The 23,883-nt window shown below is 46.1% G+C and overlaps 1 protein-coding gene across 13 annotated transcripts in view; it reads left to right on the top strand.

Moving 5' to 3' along the window:
• Positions 1 to 5,726: 5,726 nt before the first annotated feature.
• The window catches only part of gphnb (gephyrin b), a 76,921-nt gene continuing 58,764 nt past the window's right edge, over positions 5,727 to 23,883 (top strand). For 11 of the 13 annotated variants that reach the window (XM_034579713.1, XM_034579712.1, XM_034579709.1 and 8 more), the window contains exon 1: positions 5,729 to 5,893. In XM_034579713.1, the coding sequence (XP_034435604.1) occupies positions 5,830 to 5,893 (64 nt within the window). In that variant the 5' untranslated portion in view covers positions 5,729 to 5,829. Of the gene's footprint in view, positions 5,894 to 23,883 lie in introns of all 13 variants that reach the window. The other 2 variants (XM_034579703.1, XM_034579714.1) reach the window with 2 other exon arrangements.

Raw genomic sequence — 23,883 nt, 5'->3', positions numbered from 1 at the left:
CTAAAAAAAAGGATCAAATTTCAGAATAAAGGTCAATGAAAGACATCTGTTCTATTTATAGCCGGCTCAATAAAGTAACTCTTCTAAGAGGTGTTACGCAGTGTGTTTAAAAAACCCCGGAGCGGCCTTACATAAAGTTTCATCCCATACTCTGCCAATTTACCGGAGATTGCATGTAGCTGTCAGGCGAGTTGTGTTCAGGACGCAGCGTTGACATGATGTGCAAAGCCAGCTATGCAGCCACAGAGAGTATGGTTGCTTACACAAACATTACATCAGACGTGTCACTACGAATAGGCAGAGAGGCAGAGATGGATGGACGTGTTACCTTCACTCCACCACAGTGCAGCTCACACAAAATGAAGGCCAGGCTCAGCAGAGATATCGCGCTCTCATTCACGGCCCTGTTTAAAACTAATAAGGGGACTCGGGCACATTTGAGAAGTGTAAATACAATACGAGATACCGAAAATGATGGTTTTAAAGGTGAAAGCAACCCCGGTCCCTTCCTTAACTTCCAAGAGTCCAAGCTGCCTGATAATCACCGGCAGGAATCCGGGAGCCCATTAACGAGAGGAGATTTTTTTTTTTTGCTTTAAGGGCAGAAAATCTCTATGTTTAACTCCTCTGCATTAGGAGCCAATTACACGGCTGAAAAAAATGACCCGGGGTAGTTTGGTGTCCAAGGTTGTTTGTGCTGACATTCTGCTATTCAAATGCCACTCCGTTAATTATGCAAATTGACTACAAGGCCCCTGTATAAACATATACGTAAAGGAGCCTTTATGTGAACACGCTACCATATATCCTGCAAGTTATTAGAGACAACCAGCCCTTGTTTCGGTATTGTAAAAAAATAAAAAATTGAAATACGAAATGACCCCTCCGGCTGCAGCGAGCCTCCCTTTCTCCACTATCCCTCTCCGACTCTCAGGCCCTCACTCTCCTCCTCCTCCCCTGTCCTCTTTTTTTTTTCTCCTTGTGGTGCAGCTCTTTCCACAGCGATGCTATGCGACACTGGCCAGCTTTAGAGAAGGCGAGTCCACATTGCATTAATTCTGAGCAGAGAGAAATCCAGTATCAGATGTAATGGGTTTGATTCCAAAGCCCTGGGGCGATGTTCTGCGCTGCTGTAATGGTGGTGGGAGTCGGCAGAGATCCTGCACTCATCAGAATCCCGCCTAACACACTCACGCGCGCGCGCACACACACACACACACACACACACTTCCTTCTCATGTCTGCTCTCTCATTCTTCCCTTCTCGTCTACTCTCGTTTCATCTCCATCCCTCCATTTTTCTCTACCCTTGACCAGAGGTGTACCCCGCCCCGCCTTCAACTCTCCCCAACCTCCTCGCCATGTTGTTGCCTAATTACTGTCTCTAAACAAGCGACTCTGTCCCCAGCAGTCCTGAATTAAGAGTCTGCTGCTCATTCGCGGATGGATAATTGTTTTTTTTCCCCTTCCTCGCTGACTTCTCCTCTTCAGCTGAGGCCAGATTTAGTCAGGTATTGTGGAGAAGGCATCACGGGATAATGTCGATTAAGCCCCAGGGTAAGTTTCCCTTTTCTTCTTTTGTTTTTATTTCTCTTATTTTAATTGAAGAGCAGCCTGCCATAACGAGCGGGGCGCCTTTCCAACACGACATATGATTGGTTAAAGGATAAACAAGTCTAATTGTGTCCTGATCGCTGCCATCACATCCTGAATGGCTGAAATCCATTGAAAACCTGATGTGCTATTGGCTAATCAAAGCCACATCAAGTGCAATTTGATATTCATTGAAATATTTGACCCATATAAAATAATGAGGTACACTGCTGGAGCCATAAAGAGGTGTTTAACTCAGTGGAACTCAGCTGCATGCTTTATCATGCATTTAACAACTTTAGCCTGGTGTTTTCCTTTTAGGAATGGGGCAGGCTTGGGCTCATTGGGGTGGAAGTAAAGCTTTATGGCTCTTTGGCGACCATGTCCTGCATGCTTTATGACAATGGATGGATGTGCACCTTTTTCCAGCCTCTTCACGAGTCCACAGGCTTCGGGGGGGAAAGACACGAAACAGGAGCAATAAAACGGCATCCAGAAATATCTCCTGTAATCTTTGCTGTTGAATAAGTTATCCTCCGTCCTCCGTGCTCCGTGTTTGCATCGATGCAGAGAGGCCTGGCTTCCATGCAGTTTTTTTGGGGGGGGGTTGGAGATTTCCCTCCTCCACCACATGTCCCTGCAGCCTAAAGGCAGGGCTTAAGCACCTTTAATGTTACATAACACAAACACCCAGAACAAGCTGCTGTCCCCTGGTGCCACCACCACCACCAGCACCACCCCCCTTTCTGGAGCCCTCGGGGGGGTGGGGGGGCTTCCCTGGGATCGCCACAAAGACGACGAAGCATACGTTTCCAGCTCCCACCGTCTGCTGGGGCTCCTCTTATTATTGTGATGGATGGTGTGGGGGGGAAAAGGCGGGAGAGCGATGGCCCCGGCCTCCTCATCACCTTATCCATGAAGAGCGAGCAGCACGAGCGATGGTGGGGTAATTGCTCCGTCATTATGATACGCACTTGTGCACAAGCATACACACTCTGACAATATATAAACAGTCCTCTACGCAGCAGATGGGGTCTTCAGTGTCTTCAGCCTGATGGCTCCCTCCCTCCTTCCTCACCATCTTCTCCTCAGCTCTCTCTCTCTCTCTCTACACCAACAAGGGAATTCCAGCCTTCCAGGGAAACTTGCCAGCTCTGGACTATGACGTGTGTGTGAATGTGTGTGTGTGTGTGTATTTGTTTGTTTGTGTGCACGGTATAAAGCATACAGTGCCTGCTGGTTCTCACCGTTCACGGGGCCTGTTTAGAAGAGAGCTCTCTCCGTCATTGACAGGCGAACAGATGTGGATGCTGTCGTGATGCCACGGAGCGAGATCTCCTCACATGTTGTGGAGCAGCAACTGAGTTCCTCTCCACACACATGACGAGGTTAAGAACAGAAGCTGGAATGAACAAACATATTATCTGAATTTAATTTGAACCAAGTCAATTATAAAGCTTGAAATCTTGTTTTGATGACCGTTAGTTTAACTTCTCACCTTGCATCAATGATGTTGAAGTTTACTCCAGGGTGTATCAGTACTCTGTGACATCATGGCAGAACTGACCACAGCCTAACCAACCACTGACACACAGGTAAACTATGTATATCCACTTTTTTCCACTGGTCAAAAACTCCACTAACATCTGGCTTTATCGTGTCTTTGTCTTTATTTTGGCAGTCCGGACGCTGATGCTAAACATTTTCTGGTGCGATGTTGTGACGAGCGTTGAACTTCCGGCCGTTAGCGTACATAGTCACCAACGTTTGTGTACTTATTGTTTGTTTTTTACATCTTGCACAAAGTGCTACAGTGACTTTTCATCATATTGTGCAAGATGCAACACTGACAGAACAGTGACAGTTTCTGGCAGGTTTGTGACGTCAAACATGATGGAGGAAAAAACGAATAGGCAAACTCATTGAGTGGCAACGGGAAAGCAGCGTTTAATAAGCCTGTGTATATCTGCTAATTTTGGTGAAGCGGTATAAGAAAGTATATGTTACAAGATAGTTTTGCGACGCAACAATTTTGTTTATGCCACATAGAGTATTACACAAAATAGGTTGTAGAAGGTATCTCCTTTACCATTTACCGTTTGCGCTCTTTTTCTGCATTATGAAAACATGGAACTATAGCTTCCTATAGTGTTGATGTGTGGATGCACATACTCATGCATGAGTGAGTATAACGGTGCATTTGGTGTCACCCAGGGACGGATGCACTGAACCTTGCCAAGAAATATTTACAGCACATTTCTCCATATACACCCTCAAATTTTTCATTTTACATTATTTGTTTACACATCAAACCTATAGAATGTCTGTTGGTCAGTATATTTTTTTAACTTCGAAAGGAGGGTTTTTCCAGCTTTTACGCTAAGATATAAGATGATCAGCTCTCTAAAATGTATCCATCCTTTAATCTGACATAAGGCAACAAAGCAAATAAACTTCTTTCTATAAACTTCAAACAAATTCCATTAATTCTGCCAATCTCCTGTAAGACCTGTGTGTTTTCTTTATGAAAAATAAATTAACCTTTATTTGCTTTATGTATGTGGACAGCTGTTCAATACATTGTCTGTGAGGATAGCTGGAAATTTGTATTGTAAATTATTTGTATGAAAGTAAGTTTACTATGTTCCTTGTGTTTATGTAAATATCAATAAAATTCTGTTTGAAACTATGTTGTTTTTTTTAAATGTGTCTGCATGTTCATTATAGCCTTTAAGTTTATTAGCATCTATGGCACATCTATGGTAGTTTTTGCATAATCCTACCAACAACAAAACAACCTATGAACGACAAACAGGTTAAAACATAACGTCCTTGGCGGATGTAAGAGCCACAACAGCATTTCATCTGGGTTTGGTAGGTGTCCAGTAAGTCGGCTGAACTCTGCGTCATAAGAAATGTGTCAAAACCAACATTAAAATGAGAATCTGCATCCCTCTGGGTTCCATACATAGATTCTTGTTTAATTTTAAGTTATGAAAAGATGATTCACCTCCTGTGTGAATCAGGGCAGTATAGGTCTGTGGTCGTGTTGTGCTGGAATTAAAAGGAGGAAAAGAAGTTCCACTGAGTCCAAACTCAGGTTAAGATGCCAGATAAGGCCTGAGGCTTTATTTCATTACCTTGGCAGACTCACACCTCTTGTCGTTAATTGTAACACAATGGAGGAGGGAATTGGCGCACTATATAAAGTGTGGAAATCGTGTCACTTCTCTTGGTCAGGTCACTGGACACAGACGAAGCCAGTCAAGCTGGAAGGAGTTGCCCCATTTCCCCCCGCTGTTCCTGCGCTCATGCCCGTGTGTTAGTGCATTATGTATATTGATAGATTCCCAACAGAAGCTGGAGGATGGGCGTGTGTGTGTGTGTGTTGTTTTTCTTCCATGAGAATAAACAAGAGAAATTATACACCATGGAAGCGTGCAGCCAGTCTATTAATAGCAGCAGTGCTTTTTTGCTTCAGGGATGTGGTTGCATTTTTTACAGGTCAGACCGTGATCCACTCTCAAGCCTCTGCGTCCAGATGCAGCACATCTCAGGGGCGCTGGGCTCTTAGAGGGGCCCCGGGCTCTTAGAGGGGCCCCTTTAATCTGCAAAAAGCCAGGGTGCATCTCATCTATAGCAGGAGTTGGGGGGTGAGGGGACATTTACTGGGGGGCCCCTATCAGATGATGCTCTCCAGATTGGAGAAGCCATCCTTTGATGCTATTACTCCTGAAACCAGGGGGGGGGGGTCAATTCTGAGGCCTTGCGGCAGAATACGGGATCTAAAATGTGCGGGTCTCAAACATGGCATGAAATGAACGACATGAGAGAGCGCCAGTGGAGCTCCGCGGGAAATCAATAGTGGTCTCCATGAGAATTAATCTGGGATCCACACTACAACCATGGCAGGCGGCCAGCTGAGCGATGCGCGCGGTTTGAGCGGCCCCCGCATCCTGCCCGCTTATCCGGAGGTGTCCCACTGATCACTCGGCTCTCCACTCATCTGGCCTGGCTGGGTTTTTTTTTCTTTTCTTTCCCTTCTCTCTCTCTCTCGCTCTCTCTCTCTCTCTCTCTCTCTCTCTCTCTCTCTCTCTCTCTCTCTCTCTCTCCATCTCTTCCTCCTCCTCTTCCTCCTCCTCCTCCTCTTCCTCCCCTCCCTCTCCCCACTGAGTTCGATGCGCTCGGCTCTGGGCCCTGCCGCGAGTTCTCGGTGCGGGCGACAGCGCTGCTGAACATGGCGTCGGACGGGATGATTTTAACGAACCACGACCACCAAATCCGGGTCGGAGTCCTGACAGGTAACACGCGAGGAACCCCCCTCCCCCCTCCCCCTCTCGCGCTCTTTCTCATATTTCCATGACATTTCCATGCGTTCGTTTTGGATCGTCATACATGTCGGCTGGATTTTGCGCGGCGGCGGCGGCTCCTCGGTCTCTCTCCCCTGGCTTCTGCAGCCTCTTGCAGGCGGATTTAAAAAGCCTTCCACCCAACCCCCCCTCCATCTCCATCCCTTTAATGCTACATATCATCCGGTGCTTATGCGGTGGAAGTCGTCCCTGCATCGGTGTGCGTCCGCCGCTGTAGCCTCGATTCCTTGTCGAGAAAAAAAGGAGAAGGAAGAAGCGGCTCAGTTTATGTGCATTGAATAATTAATGTCCCTATCTGCGTGTCAGGGCTGGAAATTACAGCTGATCGTGTGTTGTGTGGAGAGGCTCCGGCGGTAGATTACATTACTGACACCTCAGCTGACCACAGCGGTTTCCTTTTCCTCTGAAGTGTGGCTCACGACAGCAGCTGAAGGTGGATGGTGTTTGGTGTTGGCAGATGATAAGCGCATCCTCGGCCTTTCAGGAGCCAGGGGATGATGTGAGGAAAAGCAGTGTGTGTGTGTGTGTGTGTGTGTGTGTGTGTGTAAGGGGGTGAAAAATGTATAGATGTCGGATGTGTGTTTTTTGTGTGTGTGTGAATAGCATTAGTGAGTAGAGAGGGGAGTTTATACATGAGACATGATGAGGAGGAGGAGGAGGAGGAGGAGGAGGAGGAGGAGGATGGAGGAGATGAAGAAGCTCTGGCGGCGGAGCACACGCGTAAAAAAAGCCTCCTGCACATTCCTCTAAACGCAACGCGATGACGGCGCGTCTCTCACTTGGCCAGGATTGGAAACGGCGGCGGATGGTGTCAGATCTGGTCCCTGCCGGCCTTCATTGTGTGTGTGTGTGTGTGTGTGTGTGTGTGTGTGTGTGTGTGTGTGTGTGTGTGTGTGTGTGTGTGTGTGTGTGTGTGTGTGTGTGTGTGTGTGTGTGTGTGTGTGTGTGTGTGTGTGTGTGTGTGTGTGTGTGCCATTGCTTTGTCATGTTTCAACCATCACACACTGAGAATCCAGCGGTTGTCGTCTGCCATGATAGGAACTCCTTCCACATTTTTTCAGGATAATGTGAAAGAAAGGAGTGTGGTGGTGGTGGTGGTGGTGGTGGTTTTGGTGGTGGATGCATGTCCAGATGAGGAACACCCCCCTCCTCCTCCTCCTCTCTTTTCCTCCCTCATCCTCTCTTCCTCCCTCCTCTCCTTCTCTATCTGTCCATCCTGTGTGCGAGGCTGGGTCGATCAATATTTCATGAAAAGCCGTGATCTCACACATCACGGTATTCCACCGTATGTAAATCCGCACACAGGAGGAGGAGGAGGAAGAGGAGGAGGAGGAGGAGGAGGAGGAGGAAGAGGAGGCGGTGGTGGTAGGCGATGTGTAGCGATGGAGGAATGACTGTGTTGGAGACCCCTCTCCTGAAATCTGCCAGGGAAACCCCCACCACCAGAACCACTAACAACACCAGCACCACAACCACCCGTCGTCTCTTTCATGCCTCCTCCTCCTCCTCCTCCTCCTCTTCCTCACTCAGAGAGAGAGAGACAGAGAGAGAGAGAGTGAGAGCGCTGTCCGTGGTGCTGAAACCCAGCGTCACTCACAAATCAGTGCGGTACTGACCTTACCACGGTAAATACTGCATCAGATAGAAACACCCAGGCCTGTAGAAGAGGATCGACCCATCTCAAGTCACTTTCTTCACCCCCCCCCCCCACCCCCAATCACCATTTGTCGAGCCTGCATCACTGTGTGATGTGGAATCTGGAGAGTGTGTGAAGGGAAACAGTGAGCAGTCGGTGTTAGAGGGGCGAATAAACATGCTTGTGTGTTGGTTTCTGTTTGTGTAGCATGTTGTTTGCCTAATTTTGTATCACCAACTGCAGGTCAGAGTATTTTAACCCTATAGTATCGCCCCTGCCACATCAGAGGGGGTTAATTTCTCTGGTTGTCACTCAAATCTCCAACTTTATCCCCAGCAAATATGACAGATTGCCAGAGACAGAGAGGATTATTTCTCTTTCTGATGTATCTGTGTGTGTTTGGAATCGGGAGGGGGGGGGGGGCTAAACGTGCAAGGTGGCATTAAGTCGCCATGTTGTACCTGACCTTTAGCCTTTTGACAATCCAATCACGGCAGGATTGCACGTGGCTACACGGACCGCTGTGTGATTCCCTCATTAGGCGGGGAATATTTGTGGGATGATGTATTATGACAGCAAAAGCTCCCCTGTCGTGCCGCTGCGAGGAAGCACGGCTCCAAACATTCAGGTCGACTGGATCTTCCTCACAACGCGAAGAACCCTGTCGCCACACCTCAGTCTTATGCATCCCCGCTGCTCCTGTCGTTAGTCTGCCGTGGTAACGGGGCGGCCTGTGTGAGCAGAATGCTAATGGGGTCTGAAGCGGTGCTCAATCTCCCTTCCTGCCAGGGTCAAAGGTCGCACGTCCACTCCTGCATTCAGTCACTGGGGAGCAGATGAGACCTTGGCTCACCCTCCTCCATCACTTAGCCCCACATCCTTCTAGACAGGTGACAGAGCCCAGGGGACAGCTCTGTTTAGACCCTGGACACAGTGCAAGGGAGGTGAGGTTGCTGTGTCCGAGCGTGTGTGTGTGTATGCGTGTGTCAGATAATGTATGTATTTTGTGGAACGTGTAAATAAGTGATGGGGTTCATTTGCGAGGAAGAGGAGGGGTAGCTCACTTGAAAGAGGATAATTGGGGTGAACATGGTGTCACTTGTCAAAGATGTGACACTGAAAATGTGAGCTTTGTTAGGAGTGGATGAAAGCTTCTCACGCTGTGCTCAGCCTATTGTGATGTGTGTTTGTATTATTATTATTTTTTCCTTCTACCTGTGCGTGAGTGTGTGTCTGTGTGTATTTTGATGCATGAGTGCTCAGTGCCCAGTCTCTAGCTGTCAGTGTTTCTCCCTGTTTAGTTTTAATTGTCCTGTGTCTCTCTCCCTGGGTCTGCCTCAGGGTCTGAGACACACACACACATACTCACTCCGGCTAAATATGTGTGGCTGCATCACTTGATGCATGTATGTTTGTGAATGCAGAAATACAGATGTGAATTTAGGTGATGCTGAAAAGTACCAGGCAAACGTACCTGAGATAAAATGTGCTTTCAGACATATGTATTTACTTTCTTGCAGAGATACTAATTCAACATGGTGTCATATTTAATACACATGATTTACATTAACACGTCTGTGATGTGCATCTATCTACTAATTCCAGAAATCTGTGTCCGTCTGTCAGTGGAACACGTATCTCTCTAACTATTCATCGTATCGGCTTCACACTTATATGTATATGTATTTTAAGGGCCCAAGGAAGTGCAATGTCAGATTTGGACACGTAATATGATCAATATTAATAAACTTTGAAAAAAGCTCTGTAGCAGTGGCGGCTGGGACTCTTCATTTTAAGTGACGTTGTCCATCACGTCAACAGGAGGGTTCATGGCAATGACAACTCGTTCAGGGTCCTTCTCCGAACTTTGTATGAACAGGTGAAAAGCTCTTTGTGCAGCAGTGGTGCTGCAGCTTCAGGGTTCTATAGACCAGGTCCTGCAGCGAAACTTTACTTAATAGTTCCTGCAGGTCACTTCTATATTTCAGAAAGGAAGCTACAACCAGCATCACCACAGGTCATGTGTGTTCACATGACCTGTTCACAATGGGCACTGCGCTATAAGGTGTATAAAAAAGTCTTGTTTTCTTTATTTAGGAAACTCACTTGTCATGATGACTGTGTAACTGTGCACACTAGATTTATTTGTCCATGGCTGAAATGGACAGTCACGTACTGTGTGTGTGTGAAATATGTGTGCATGTGCGGCATGTGCATATATGCATGTGACTCTGCTCTGCTCTTTGTCTTTGCACACTAATTCTGAGCTCTGGCTGGAAAACACAGCTTAGCAAATCCCCCTAGCCCCAAATATAGCTACTGTATGCATACCTCCCATGATCATACACTGAGAGAGGACGACAGAACGACAGAACGAGAGAGAGAGAGAGAGAGAGAGAGAGAGAGAGAGAGAGAGAGAGAGAGAGAGAGAGAGAGAGAGAGAGAGAGAGAGAGAGAGAGAGAGAGAGAGAGAGAGAGAGAGAGAGAGAGAGAGAGAGGCTAGTAGCTACTAGACAGAAAGAAAGAGAGAGAGCCCTGCAAAAGGCATTCAGTGTCTTTTAATCTGTGTAAAGCCGGTGTGTTTGTGTGGGACCATACGGTATTATTACACGGCAGCGCTCCATGCATGAGCCACGGATGCTCTTGGATGTGTGGCTTGATTCACAGCCCATAGAAGGCCCCATTCATGCTGGCTGCTAAAGAGTGTGTGGGTTAACTGCAGCCCTTCCTCAAAGAGACGTGGACTCTCCTGCGCCGAGCTTCCAATGAGCAGCTCGGTGCAGGAGAGCTCCACTCCTGTGACAGACAGCACACATTTTTCCCTCTTCCCTCTCCGTCTCTCTCCATCCCTCTCTCTGTCTGTCTCGCTCCTCCATTTTTTCTTTTTTGCTCTCTCTCTATCTCCCTCGGTTGTAACCACAGAGAGAGGCTCAGGGATGTGTGGGCGGCTCTCCAAACTTACATGTCTATCAGGAAGAATGTACGGCAGACAGGCGTCCCAAAACAACCATGTTTAGATCAGTCTCTCAATCCCGCTGTTAACTAATTCTGGGACTTCCTGCAGAATGGGTGTAAGCTTTTATTTTGGCGTTGCGGAGATCCATTTGTACTGTGGCAGCTTTTCAACAAAACACGTGTTGATAATAGCCCATTTTGAAAGGATACGTGTTGAACCGTCATTCAAACTCGACTCAAAATGCTTTATCCTTTGCTGTAGATCGTGTGTGTGTGTGCGTGCGTGTGTGCGTGCGTGTGTGTATTTCCCCTTTGCCCTCGTGCATTGTGTGTGTACGTATTGGTTCACGAGCATGCACGCGTGCTTGCTCGTGTGTGTACTTGTCTGGCTGCAGATAGGATAATAACTATTTAATCTGCTTTTCCACATGATTTAATCTCTGGAGTTTGTCCCAAGCTCACCTTAACAGCTCAGGCGCCAAAGAGGCTCACTAGAGAAACAGGAGTCATGTCAGCGAGAGGCGGCATCGCGTGCCAGAGCACCTTGACCAAAACTGGAAGACACAGTCATCTGTCTCCGACGCGGTGTGGGTGTCTGCCAGGTTGTGGGGCAATCTTCTCTCAGCATCTGTGCCTGAATGACTCAATCTACCGTCTACAATACAAGACAAGTGTTTCACGATTATAGGAAATCTTCAATCACTCATTCAAAAATCATCAGATTGTGACATTTGGTCTTGCCAGAGATATTTTTGTGATTGTAGTTTAAGTTGTTGATTTGGATTTCCCCCATTTCCCCCAGCCTGCTTTGTCGGCCTCAGCTCTTTGTGAGGAAGTTACGTTTCCCAGAATGCCTTCCACTGTACTATTGTTCTGAGCATGTGATCTAGCTTCAGGTTTTGTGACATTTTGGTAGCATTACTAAAAGCAGAGCTCGAGTTCCATTCGATAAAAGGTGGATCTCATGCTGCTGCGCAAAGTGCAATATGTCCGATAATCTATTTGTATTTATATATCATGGATTCTCTTATTATAGAAAAAGGATTAATTGCAAACACAACAACAAAAAACACAAATGGCTTTATTTAGTGGTGGGCAGCCAGTGAGGGATGCTGCACCATGAATCCAACCAGTTGGACGTTTTAAATATTTATAAATTTGCCCCAAAAAATATATCTTAAAATAAGAAAGGAGAGCAACTGGAAACAACATGTGTGTCAGAACACGGAGCAGATCAACAGTGACTGACCATAGCACAGAGGAACTGTAAATTGAGAATGTAGTTTGTAAGCATTTGTACCATCATGTCTACTTTTTTCCAGTTATCCAAGTGAAAATGTGAATCCACCATTAAACCACAAGCAGACACAACATGGACATGAACTGTTATTTTGACTGTAGCTGTGTCTCAATTCGGGGGACACATCCTTCTGAGGCTGCAGTTGAAGACTGATTGTGTCACATTGGTGTCCCAATTCAAAGGCTCCTCCAAATGCGGCCTTCCACCCCCCCCCCCCCCCCCCCCCCCCCGAGCATCGTAGGCTCCATGTAGATCCCACATCCCATGATTCATTGCGATTCTGTGACAAACTTTTTTTCAAAGAGGTAATGGCGACTAAAGGCGAGGAGAAAACGCCAAGAAATCAAGTACTCAACTGAACAGCTTCGTGTGCACATGATAAAATAACACCTCAACATTTTCAATCGACTGAAAAACTTTTTTCCGGTTGTAGGTCTGTTGCTAGGCGATGGTTGTCAGGGCGGGACAAGCTGGTTATGCAAAAAGAAGACCAGATCGTCTCATTTCAGTTTCGGACGATTTTCCAGATCTTGAGCAAAACACAGACTGAGAGTTTAACGAGGACTTCATTGTTTAAAGATACGTCTCACACCACTGATATTACCGGAATGTAAATCGACCCACTCATCCCACCTGCATGTTTCGTGGATTCGCAACCAGCTCCCTCACGGCCACCGGTCTGTCTGTGTCCCTATTAGCATCGCAAACGTCTCGATTCCTCCACGTTTTCCACTCTGTCGACGCTGAGACAGCCAAAATAAAATAATCCGCACATACTTGACATCATGGCAGGATAACAAAAAACACAAAATAGATGTTAACATGCGGTTCACTGGAGATACAAAGATACGTGGTTTGGATGGGAATCAGAGAGCCCGGGGTGCATGTCTACCCACTAGCATGATTTTATTCCTCTCTTTTTTCCTGCTTTGACCCGACTGTGTGTCTGTCTATGCTTGAATCATCTCTGAGCTGCTACTGGGGTGTTTCTCTTGCAACGATATGTGGGCATCTGTTCAACAATATGCTTGTTTGAGAGGGATACGCCTGGAACAGAAGACCCAAACGGGGGGGAGAGGAAAGCACACAAATTGGGCACGCACTTGTTCCTTCAAATTATTCCTCCAATCCTTAAAATATTATGATCGCCTCTACACCAAATTTGAGGGATTCTTTTTTTTATTTATGCAGAGGTTCGTGTTTGTTGCCGGGCTAAAGACAATGAGCAGGAGCCATGATGGTTTTTAGACTCTAGAAATATCTGAGCTCTTTGTTTGCGTGTGGACGGACAAGGATTTGTCGTAGGAATGGGTGGGGCTCATACTGTACCAGTGGCTAAAACACTGACTGACCGTGCTCTCACTTGTTCTTTCTTTTTCTGTGCAACACACACACACACACACACACCCCCACCCACACACACACAGCTGTCACAGTGGACAGCAGTAAGGCAGGCAGCCCATATGACCAGAATAGACAATACAGGATCAGCGACACGAACACAGAATGAGAATTAAGTCCTCACTGCAAAGGAATTATTTTCAGCATCGAGTAGTAGGGACTGGAGAGTGTGTGTTGGAGCGGGAGGGGATGACTCTCCTACCCTCTGCACACACCCCTCGCTCTCTCCGTGCTTTCATAGCCCATGGAAATAATCCTCCCTTACTGTAAATAGTCTTTAATTGGGGTGCAAGTTAGGACGAGAGGCAGACAGTGTTCGGTGGATGCTGGAGGAGAGTCTCCGCCACTCGCCAAGGCTCTTGTCAACTCTCCAGAGAAGAGCTCCATCAGGGCTGCCTGGAAAGCTTTTCCCAGACTGGATTGCGTTGGTGTAGGAGAGTCGGTTGGTTCCCACTCGCTCCTGGCCGAAACAGAAACTGTGTTACAGTCTGTCATTCATTGGAGGTGATAATCACAGGGGGGGGAGAGACACGGAATAGCCCCCCCCACCCAAAAAAAAATGAAGAAGATGTCTCTTGATATATTTGGTAGTAAGTGAAAGAGCAAGGGAGATGCTGCTGATTGTTAGTGTCAGCACTCATGTTGTTTTGACAGAAAAAGCAGGAATTGGACATGAAGAGCTTGAAGCTATTGTTTTCTATTTTTGTAGCGGTGATAAACAGGACATGGAGGAAACATGGAGCTTTTTCAAAGAAATGATCATTATTAATCTCGCCGGACGGATTTGCATTTTTTTTTTTGGGCCGTGCAAAGCCGTCCCCTGTGTAAACTCTTGTGTGTTCACTTAGAGTTTGGTTGTTAGAGCTGTTCCACAACAGTAGTAACTTCTACATTGACCTAGAATGGCATTCAAGTAGAGCACATACGTCCGCCAAGGCCCAGCAGTGCCCTTATGAAACCTTAATTGATTGTTTTCATCAAGTTTTATGAATTATTTTCAAAGAAATCAAACAAAATGTTAACAAATAATCCAATTTCTGTGATAAAAGTGGAAGAAAATATCGGATACGGACAAAATTGAATCTGGTTCTTCCTTGGGTCATGAGTAGATTTTGCTTAGTCCTACTAACTAGCTAACAAATGCAGATGAAATCACAACCTCCTTGGCAGAGGTAAATATAAGTTATTTTTCTCCGCTGCAACATCTGGATCGGGTGAATCATCTGTTCAACATCCAGATTTAATCAAAATATTTCATGTTTTTTTCACAATTTAGTTTTATTGGCAAATTAACCTTTTAATAATATTACAGCTTCTGAGACTTTTCGAAGGAGAAAGAAGACATTTCCTGGTTTGTTTTTGTGATGGGGCCCCTCCCCCCTTCCTTGGCTCGGGTCACTCCCGTGCGATAACCTGCGCGAGGAGGAGCGAGGCTGCGCTGAGTGATGGCGATGGAGATCGAGATAAAAGATACAGCAGTGGGTTTTAACTGATGAGTCACTCTTGTGGTCTGCTGCCACTGGATCCCGTGTCCTGGCTTGAGGTGTTAATTAGCGCCGGGAGGGACGGAGCGAGCGCAGGATGCGGGAGGATGAGCAAGCGGAGGAAAAGAAGAGTGAAAGGGGGGGAGAAAAAAAGTCACTGATTCATCAGCGGCCTCATGCGCTGCCGTGCTCGTCTTTATCAGTCCTCATCTAATAGGTGTCCGAAACGTGCACCTCTTCCATGTTTCACTCAGAGGAGGAGGTCAGCTCGCCTGCATCCAGCATCTATCACCGGCTGACTGGGGGCCCATTGCACAGGGGGCCTCTCATTGAGAGCGTTTGCTACACTAACAATGCGAACAGCCTCAGCGTTACAGTGTGAGAGTTTTTGAAAGTGAACTCAACCTTGTATTTAAGCCGAATCATTGCACAAATGCATTAGTCTACCCTCCATTATTTGTGTGGTTACTTTTCCCTGCCACAGCGGGGTGTCACCATTTTCTTGACACGAGGACCTCCCCGGCTGCAGCGTCTCACATTTCATTTTATTATCTGCTGATTTATTTAGCGGGAACGGTGCACATTAATAAACGTTGCTGTGAATGCGGCCAAGAGGCGATTCTTCATCTGCAGTCCCTGGACAGATGTTACAAAGTCATCCTAAAATAGAAAAAGTATAAAATTAAAGTTGCAGAGTTATTCATAATTTCTAATGCATGCAGAAGAAGAATAAAAAGAAAAAAGAGAATAGTCATGTTTATAGAAATATCATTCAGGACACATTTCTATTACCTTGATGGGGGCTATTTAAAACATGCAACACAGTGACTCATAACAGAAGTAAAACGAGGGAATAGGAATTTGGACTAAAGTCGACATTGTACTGGATCGTTAGACACTGAACTGAAACAAACAAATCAGAAGCAAAGACATAAAAACATGCATAGTGTTCAAAAACATATAAAACCACAATTAAATATATGCGTAAAGGTGCATGAAGGCATAGATGGTGACAGGTGACACGAAAGAGGAAGGTCAGGATAGACCTTCCTCTTTCGTGTCACCTGTCACCATCTATGCCTTCATGCACCGACACGTGTGTCCGGCGTTCTGACGAAACCGGCTTCAAACTGCCGACTGCGTGGACGCGTCAGTCTCAGTGCGCTGACATCCTGACAGTAAACATCTTGCTTATTGCCGGTCCATGTGTTCGTTGCTGTCTGAGCTGCCAACCACCTGTTTGATTAACACGTGTTGCCTGCTCAGATCCACACACGCTTCACTGTGGCTCAAATCACTCGGGTACTCTTTTAACATGTACTATTCTTAATGAGGATTCGTCCTTTCATTGAGAATAAAGGATAAATAAGATATTAAAGCTCCATGTGCTCCACAGCAACAGGTTCCTCTCCGCTCTTTCACCATCATCAGTGGCAGGATCCACAGTCGGATAAGAGAGGGGGGGGGGCGACTGAGGCTGCTCAGATCTTCTTTGTAGAGCAGGAGCTATTAAATCTGCTTCACTGCAAGTAGAGACGGGGAACTTCATTTACGTCAACATCACTCAGGTTTTCAGTCTTTCGACATTTTGCTGTTGTTTGGCAAACAGAGGAAACGGAGCGGGCTGCAGTTTGAGGAGGGTCGAGGTGGAATACAAGAAACAGTGCAAGGCAAAGTTGAGACAATGAAAAGCATTGCACAGCAAGTGCTCATATTCAGGTTTATGAATTTCATTTGTGTTATTACTTGGAAATACTGAAATATTCGGACCAAAATTTCATGAGTTCTTCCCTGACCCATTCCACATCCACCAAGTTTCATGGAAATCCGTGCAGTTGTTTTTTGGGAATCCTGCTTAGAAACCAATCAACAATCAAGTGGACAGGGGTGAAAACATAAAAACTCTATATTACACCAGAGGAAAGAGAAAACTTGAAAATGTCCCTTGAACATTTTTCTTCCCAAAATGCGTTCATGACTACAAACCTCACACATGCATATAACGCCCATTAGAGAAGCTTGAGGTCATCCTAACAAAGATAAGCGTCTGTATCAAGAAGGTGGAGAAAGGTGTAGCTCTGTGTGTCTTCTGGCTGTAACCGTTGGCAACGACCCCTTTGGCTCCATCTTGACACGCTGCCAGAGTGTCCATTGGCTCGTCACTCGCTCAGACCTCCCCTCCCACAGGACCAGCCATGTTGAGGTATGGCGCTCTGATTGATGCGTGTGTAACTTGCGCTTCTGGGAAACCTCCGTCGTCTGAACGGAGGAGAAATGTTTCTATTTTTAAGCCCACGGATGCAAAGGTGACGTGAAATCAACGCTAGTTTGATCGTTCCCGAATAAAAAGGATTTTCCCTGTAGTGAGAACAGTTGCTCTGGACTCTGATGCCATTCATTCTTATGAGTCATTGGCCTGCTCACAATTTAATATTCATACTTTCATCACTAATTGATTCTATAGCGATGAAAACTCAAATCCAGTTCCGGTGTTACAAGACTTTGGACTTCAGATATGAAGAAAATGCCTTTTCTCTCTTTTCTGTTAATGGATCACGTTTTATCTCGAAACATCCCCCTTTTCTCGCTCACTATTTTCGTCCCCTCACCTCCTTCTCCTTCTCGGCCCACCTTTCTCATTTGTTTACCTCCGCTGTCCGTCTGCACTCAACTTACTCCATCTCCCCCGGTAAGGTGAGGGAGAGAGCGGTGTGAGGGGAGCATGTATGTGTGAATAATGGAGGAGGCCAGCTTCTCACTAACGAGGTGTGTTTGATGTCCGACCTCAGCCCAGTGTGTGTGTGTAGCGTGTGTGTGTGTGTGTGTAGCATGTGTGTGTGTGTGTGTGTGTGTGTGTCCACGTGTTCTCCCATATTCTCCTCCTCCATTATTCAGCGTCATGCCTTTCCTGTCTCTACCACAAAATCCTTTCAGATCATAGCACCTGGGAATCAAATGTTAATAGACACCCGCCCACACATTTCACACACACACACACGCACACACATGCTCAGAGCCACAAATACTTCACACACGTGCACACAGACCCGTTTGACTGACATGAGTTGGCTTGGCTCGACAGTTTTGTTGCCCTTCTGCATCATTTATGCTCCTACAACAGCCATGACTGGTGGTTTTTTAATCTCGGCACATGACTGTTTACATTTGAAAGAGTGACTCAGGGAGATTCTCACTCCATTTCCTCGGTTCTGCTCCGTTGTCCCACCTGTTCTCCCTTTTTTTGTTTTTTTTTGTTCTGTCTTCTTTCATTTGGCGGCAGATTTATGGAGAGAGAAAATTAGTCTCAATACTCGTGACCCACTTGGGAATTCCACACGAATGCGCTGAAAAGCCAGACGTCCAAGTTGGCTGCCAGCACCTAAATGCAACTTGCATCTATGGAGGGAAACACTAGAAGAGTCTCAGTGACTGGAGCTGGGACAATGAGCCAATGGGCAGAAAATTCATCAGCTTGCATTTTTTATTTTTTAAACGTTCATTCAAGTCGTGTATCTCCTGTAGTTTGATCGTAACCTGAATATTTTTCAGACTCGTCCTCAGGAAAAAGCAATTTGAAGAGATCACCTTAGTTTCCTGGGAAATGCAGTTTGATTTTATGAAAACTAAAAATTTAAAATAAGTAGATGTTGGGTAGTTACATTTATTACCTCCATCAAGGAGGTTGTAATTTCCTTTACTGAAGGGAAGGATGTTACATGGAAAGAATTCAAAGGTGCAGCTCCAGGATTTTTCTTATCACTTTCTAAACATTGTCAGATTCCACTAGATCTAGGGGATTTAAATGTGGTTTCATAGGGGTACGTTGTTTCAGCCACTGTGCAGCTGAGATAATGTGGATCCAACAGAGAATCAACAGGTTATAAATACATCCAATGGTTTTAGAACAATGTCTAAATGTAGGTGTGAGCTCTCTGATGAGTGTCATTCTAGTTCCATAGTCGACAGTAGAGAGATGACTTGAAAACGAGGGGATAGAAAAGGAGAATAACAGGAAACAAACCAGGGATGCTCCTTATATTTGACACTTAAAACTCCATGGAGTCACTCCTTTGTAACAAAGACTGATAATAACAACCAAGAAAATAATGAACAGAATACGCAACATTGAAAATAATTCCTTGCTGCAGCCTACGTGTTTGTGATCGCCATTATTTATTTACACATCACAGTAATTTGCACATTCTTGCCAGTCGTAATTGGACTTGTTTCTTTCCATACACCTTCGCCTCATCATTAGAAGTCCTTCATTTCCTATACACAGTCAAACTAATGCCTGAAAAACTCCTCCGGGGGGGCTTCCCTGTTGGTCGCCCCTGCACTGACATGTACATGTATGTGTGTCTCACTGGGATAAGTGATGAGATGTGTGAAATATGGCAAGTGGAGCACTCTATTAGACAGCACCCCCACCCCGCTCCTCCTCCTCCCTCGCCCCCTGGCTTCCCCCTCGCCATACAGAGAGAGACGTCACCGAAGCTGTGTGTGCTGATGTGGTGGTGGGACTGAGGCGGTTGGGTTTTAAACAGAGGAGCATGAGCCAAACATCCACCAGGAAGCAGGAACTCCTCCCGTCATCAACCTCAGCTATAGCATTAGCCTTGAGAAGAAGACACAGCTACTCTGTGTGTGTGTGTGTGTGTGTGTGTGTGTGTGTGTGTGTCTGTGTGTGTCTGTGTGTGTGTACATGTGTGTGCTCTGACAGTGGGAAGCTGCAATGTAATTGCTGACACTGTCCAGAGGATTGAATGTAATGAAGGTAGCTGCTTACAGGCTGCTTCATTAGTACGGCCGGGCCCCGGGCACTCCCCGTGTGTGTGTGAGTGTGTTAGGCGTGTGTGTGTGTGTGTGTGTGTGGGCAAGTAAAATTCGGCATCCTGGGAAATAAGGGGAGTCGAATGGGTAGCACACACACACACACATATGCACACACACACACACACACACACACACACACACACACACATACACATATGTATTACCACCCACTCACACATTAACAAACATATCAAAGAAGTCCAGGCAGCATTGATTGTAACTTTGATCCATAGGAGTTCATTTCCTCTTTAGGTTTGTCTTTGTGAACGCTCTTCAAAACATAATACTGAGGTGTAACTTCCTGCAACGAGCCTTTTTTTCACCTTTAATCAACTTTTGAAGAGGTCATGCAGGGTGCATTAAGATGTAATGGGACATGGGATGTAGCTATTAAAGTTATTTTTCATTGCTCTGTGGATTATTTCAAAAAATTAATGGTCTTTTATAATGTAACACAACCACAATCAAGGTTCTTTTTTTAATTCGTCAGCTGTTTGGCTACCAGCTGACCAGGAACATCCAATCGTATTAATGCAGCCGTTACAACCTGACACTCAGTGCGCGTTAAGATGCTGAAATGAAAGCTTCCTTAAAATGAGGTCAAACCATCTTGATCGCCCCTGGTGGCCGACTGAGGTATAGGTCACAGACCCCACCTCCTCCATGTTAGTGATAGGGCATGGATCAAACTAAAAAGTCAAAGTAAACGTTAAATGCATTTTTCTCAAAGGTGGTTTCTGTCATTTGAGATAGTTACACTGGTCAGTTTTGTATTCATTAGTTGTTTGATGCTATATAAACGATGTGAGACGTCACGATTGACAGCCGAGACTGACTCACAATTGGTCGAGCGTGTGTATTGATGACACTTTAATACAGCGGCTCCACAACACGATGACTGCTGCACAGACTCCAGCTCCACATGAGGTCAATTGTGGAGATGGTGGCATCCATATCAGGGATGTTTTGGCTTCTTTATTCGTCCATCTTTACAGTCTTTGGTGATATATGATCATGCCAGTGTTTCGCTGCCAGATCCACCACTTTAACCTCAAGTTTTTGTGCAAAGCTGTTTTCATTTTGACTATGATTTAATGTTGCTGACCAGGGGAGCTGTGATCCCTGCACAGTCCTTATTGCTGGTTGGATCCTTCAAGAGATGCTGCAAAAACTTCCTTCAGCCGGAGCCAGTAGCAGGAAGTTCCCTGCACTGTAGGAAGAGACACCTTGAAGCTCAATGCTGCCTGGTGCACCGCTGCATAGTTTTGGGTGCTGCTAGAGTTCCGCTTTGCTTTGTTCCACTAATTTCACGACGATTGTCGGCACAATGCGTTAAAGCCGCAGCTGCTGATCGGGCTTTTGTTTCGCCTTTTCAGAAGCGTGGCTGGTGTGAAATGGGATTTGTGGGCAGAGAGCTGGTCATGGGGAGGTCAGCCGGTAGACAAGACGACGCAGAGGCTGCCTTGTTCGTGGGGACCCTGCGGAGATGAAGTTTAGATTAAATTTCCACTTAGTGAACAATGTGTCATTTACAATAAGGCCACGTCTCCTGCTCCAGAAATCGTCTTGACAGCTGCACCTCTTCAAACGAGCTCGTCCCAATCACGGGGTCGAGGATGTGCATTTGACTTGCCCATCAAACGATTCCCCGGGTCAGCACGAATGTGGCTTTTAGCTTGGATCAGAGGCCTGGCATTGATTCCGAATGGCCATCTGCCAGGCTAACCTTGACCCGTAAATCTGAGTGCAGTCACACCGTAAACCTTGACCCCAGTCTATCACTCTGCCTCCGATCCTCCCTCCCGTCCTTCCCTCTAGTGAGAGATCACAGAGGAGCAGGGAGAACATTAAGCTTCCTCTATGAGGACCAATCAATACCTGATCTGATTAGGCCTGTGCACATATGTTTCACTACAAACCCTAAAAGCCAACAGATAACGAGCCCCCTGCTAATGTTAGCCAATAGCTATCCATTTCAGAGCTTTTTTCATAGTCAGTGAAGGGAAATGAATGTTGAGGTTTTTTTTCAATGCAGATTCACTTAGCTTTTGCAAGGATGCAGAAACTAAGCTGTGGTCGTACTGGTGCATCCAAGCTGTGGTCGCACTGGTGCAGCCCCGGGTTTCCCTGCATCAGCAGCTTGGAAGGATGAAAGAGGAGGAGGAGGAGGGAGGAAGGGATGTGGAGGCAGGAGGGGAGAGGAGGGAAGCTTCTAACGGGAGGTATCAGAAAGATGCAGCTATATTGATGCCAGTGTAAGCACATTTCTATTGAAATCAATAGAGCTGCTCTCCAGCTCATTTTGGCTTCTAACGAGACCTGGCTCACTAATGGAGCAGCCGGAGATAACACACACAGAAACACAGCTAAATTGGGTAAAAGGGAAAAGAATATGCCAGGCAGGTGTGAATTAATGTTTATATGTTCTATTGCAGTCTGTAATGATATTAACCATCTTCAGAACTGCATAAACCAGTCAAAAGTAAAGGGTTAGTTACATATTTTCCTTTACCTTTTAATGGTTTGTAGTCACGTTGACACATTTGGATTTATTTCCTCAGGTTTTTTCAAATCTGTCTCTTAGATTTTCACCTTCACTGCACGTCACCTGCTATGTGATGATCCAAATGGTTTGTGTTTTTTGCTCTCATGCATGCTTCAAGTGGCACCCATGTGTTTTACAGTAAACTACACTGGATGAACGGCTGCACATGCACTGCTAAAACAGTCTCATGCGCTCGTGCTCGAAAAACAGATTTAGTTAGTGTGCACGTGTGTGTAAACAGCTGTTGGAAATGCCACAGAGAGCTGGCTCGCCGTGGGCCCTCTGCCATCGAAATGTCACGCTACGCGGGGGGAAAAGCTGCGATACCTCATCCACCCGCCACCGTCGCCACACATCCGCCCCAAACCTCCACGTACGGCATGCACACACACCCCTGAATGGCTATATGATAATGCCACGCTCAGCCACAGACCCATTCATCACACCCGTTGTCATTAGAAACAAGCCTCATTATACTCGGAGCCTGTGATTTATGATTAATATTCGCAAGGGGGTGTGGCGGATCGTCAAGCCTCTCCAATCCATTGATTTCATTGAACAAGAAAAACAGAGAAGGGGGCTGACGATGAGGGGAGGGGGTGTTGAGGGGGTAATGTGTGTGTGTGTGTGTGTGTGGGGGGGGGGGGTGTTCCGGTCATGGCGTGGGAAATGAGATAGTGAGTAGAGAAGGAAAGTAGAAAGACGGGCGCAGGGTGCAATATTCAAGGTCCCTGTACTCCCCCGGTTCTGTAAATTGTCTCTGGAAGTTCTCTCCGTGGCTTCATTAGTAAGTGTCTTTTCAATATTTATGGCGGCGTTAATAAAACATCAATACGTGAGGCCTTTGAGGAGAGCTGCAGGCTGTATGGGTGCTGCAGTCTCAGGCTTCTCCACTGATTTGGATGATAAAGAGAGGTCCAGGTGAGCGCTATGCAGAGTGACTGAGAGAATAAGAAAGGGAGACGGTGGATAGTTTTGGGGATTTTGGAGGAGAAGATGAGGTTGTATCTGGAGCAGGAAAACAATATTAGATGTTTCGGTGACTGCTATGTTGACTGTGGGTGGATCTGTTTGTCGATGGCGGTGTACCCGTGTATCGTTGGCTGTTCCCCTGCCAGGCTGCTGACTACTGTAAGTGTACGCTGCTGTCGGAGTTCAGCCTCTCATGTTTTATTTATTCCAGTGGAAAGTGACGGTAAGAGCGGGGCCCTCTGGAGCTCCAGAGAACACGCCGGGTCAGCACAATCCTTTCTCCCGCTTTCCACGACTTACGGCACATGTGGGACTCCGACTAAGAATCAATTTACTTATAAACTACTTTTTCAATTAATCACTTGTGTCAAAACCAGTGCCCAGAGCCCAAGGTGATGCCTTGAATTTCTTGTTTTGAGCAATCAGCGGGCCAAGGCCAAAAGATATTCTATTTGTAATTGTATAAAAACTGAGAAAAGCTCCGCTCCAAACTGCTCCGGAAGCTGCTCAGTACCCAAAAGACTAGATTATGGTTGTTGTGGGCCGTTTCCAGGTGCAAATGTGGGTAACTGTGTGTTTGTGTGTTTGTGTGTGTGAGAACTGGGTGTTCCTAAAACAGAGCATATACGCTCAGTGCACCTTGAATAGAAATGGTGGTGTGTGGCACTTTTGCTTTTTCAATGACTTTATTAAAATGATGGTCGTTGTAGCACAAGTCACACAAACAAATTATGGGTCCAGAGTTTTGAGGTTGTTGTTCCGTTGGAAAAAACATGGACGCTGTGAATAAAA

Source organism: Hippoglossus hippoglossus, chromosome 24, assembly GCF_009819705.1.
Source record: "Hippoglossus hippoglossus isolate fHipHip1 chromosome 24, fHipHip1.pri, whole genome shotgun sequence".
NCBI classification, from domain to species: domain Eukaryota; kingdom Metazoa; phylum Chordata; class Actinopteri; order Pleuronectiformes; family Pleuronectidae; genus Hippoglossus; species Hippoglossus hippoglossus.
The sequence above is the reverse complement of the archived record's forward strand: the minus strand, read 5'-3'. Positions and strand labels throughout refer to the sequence as shown.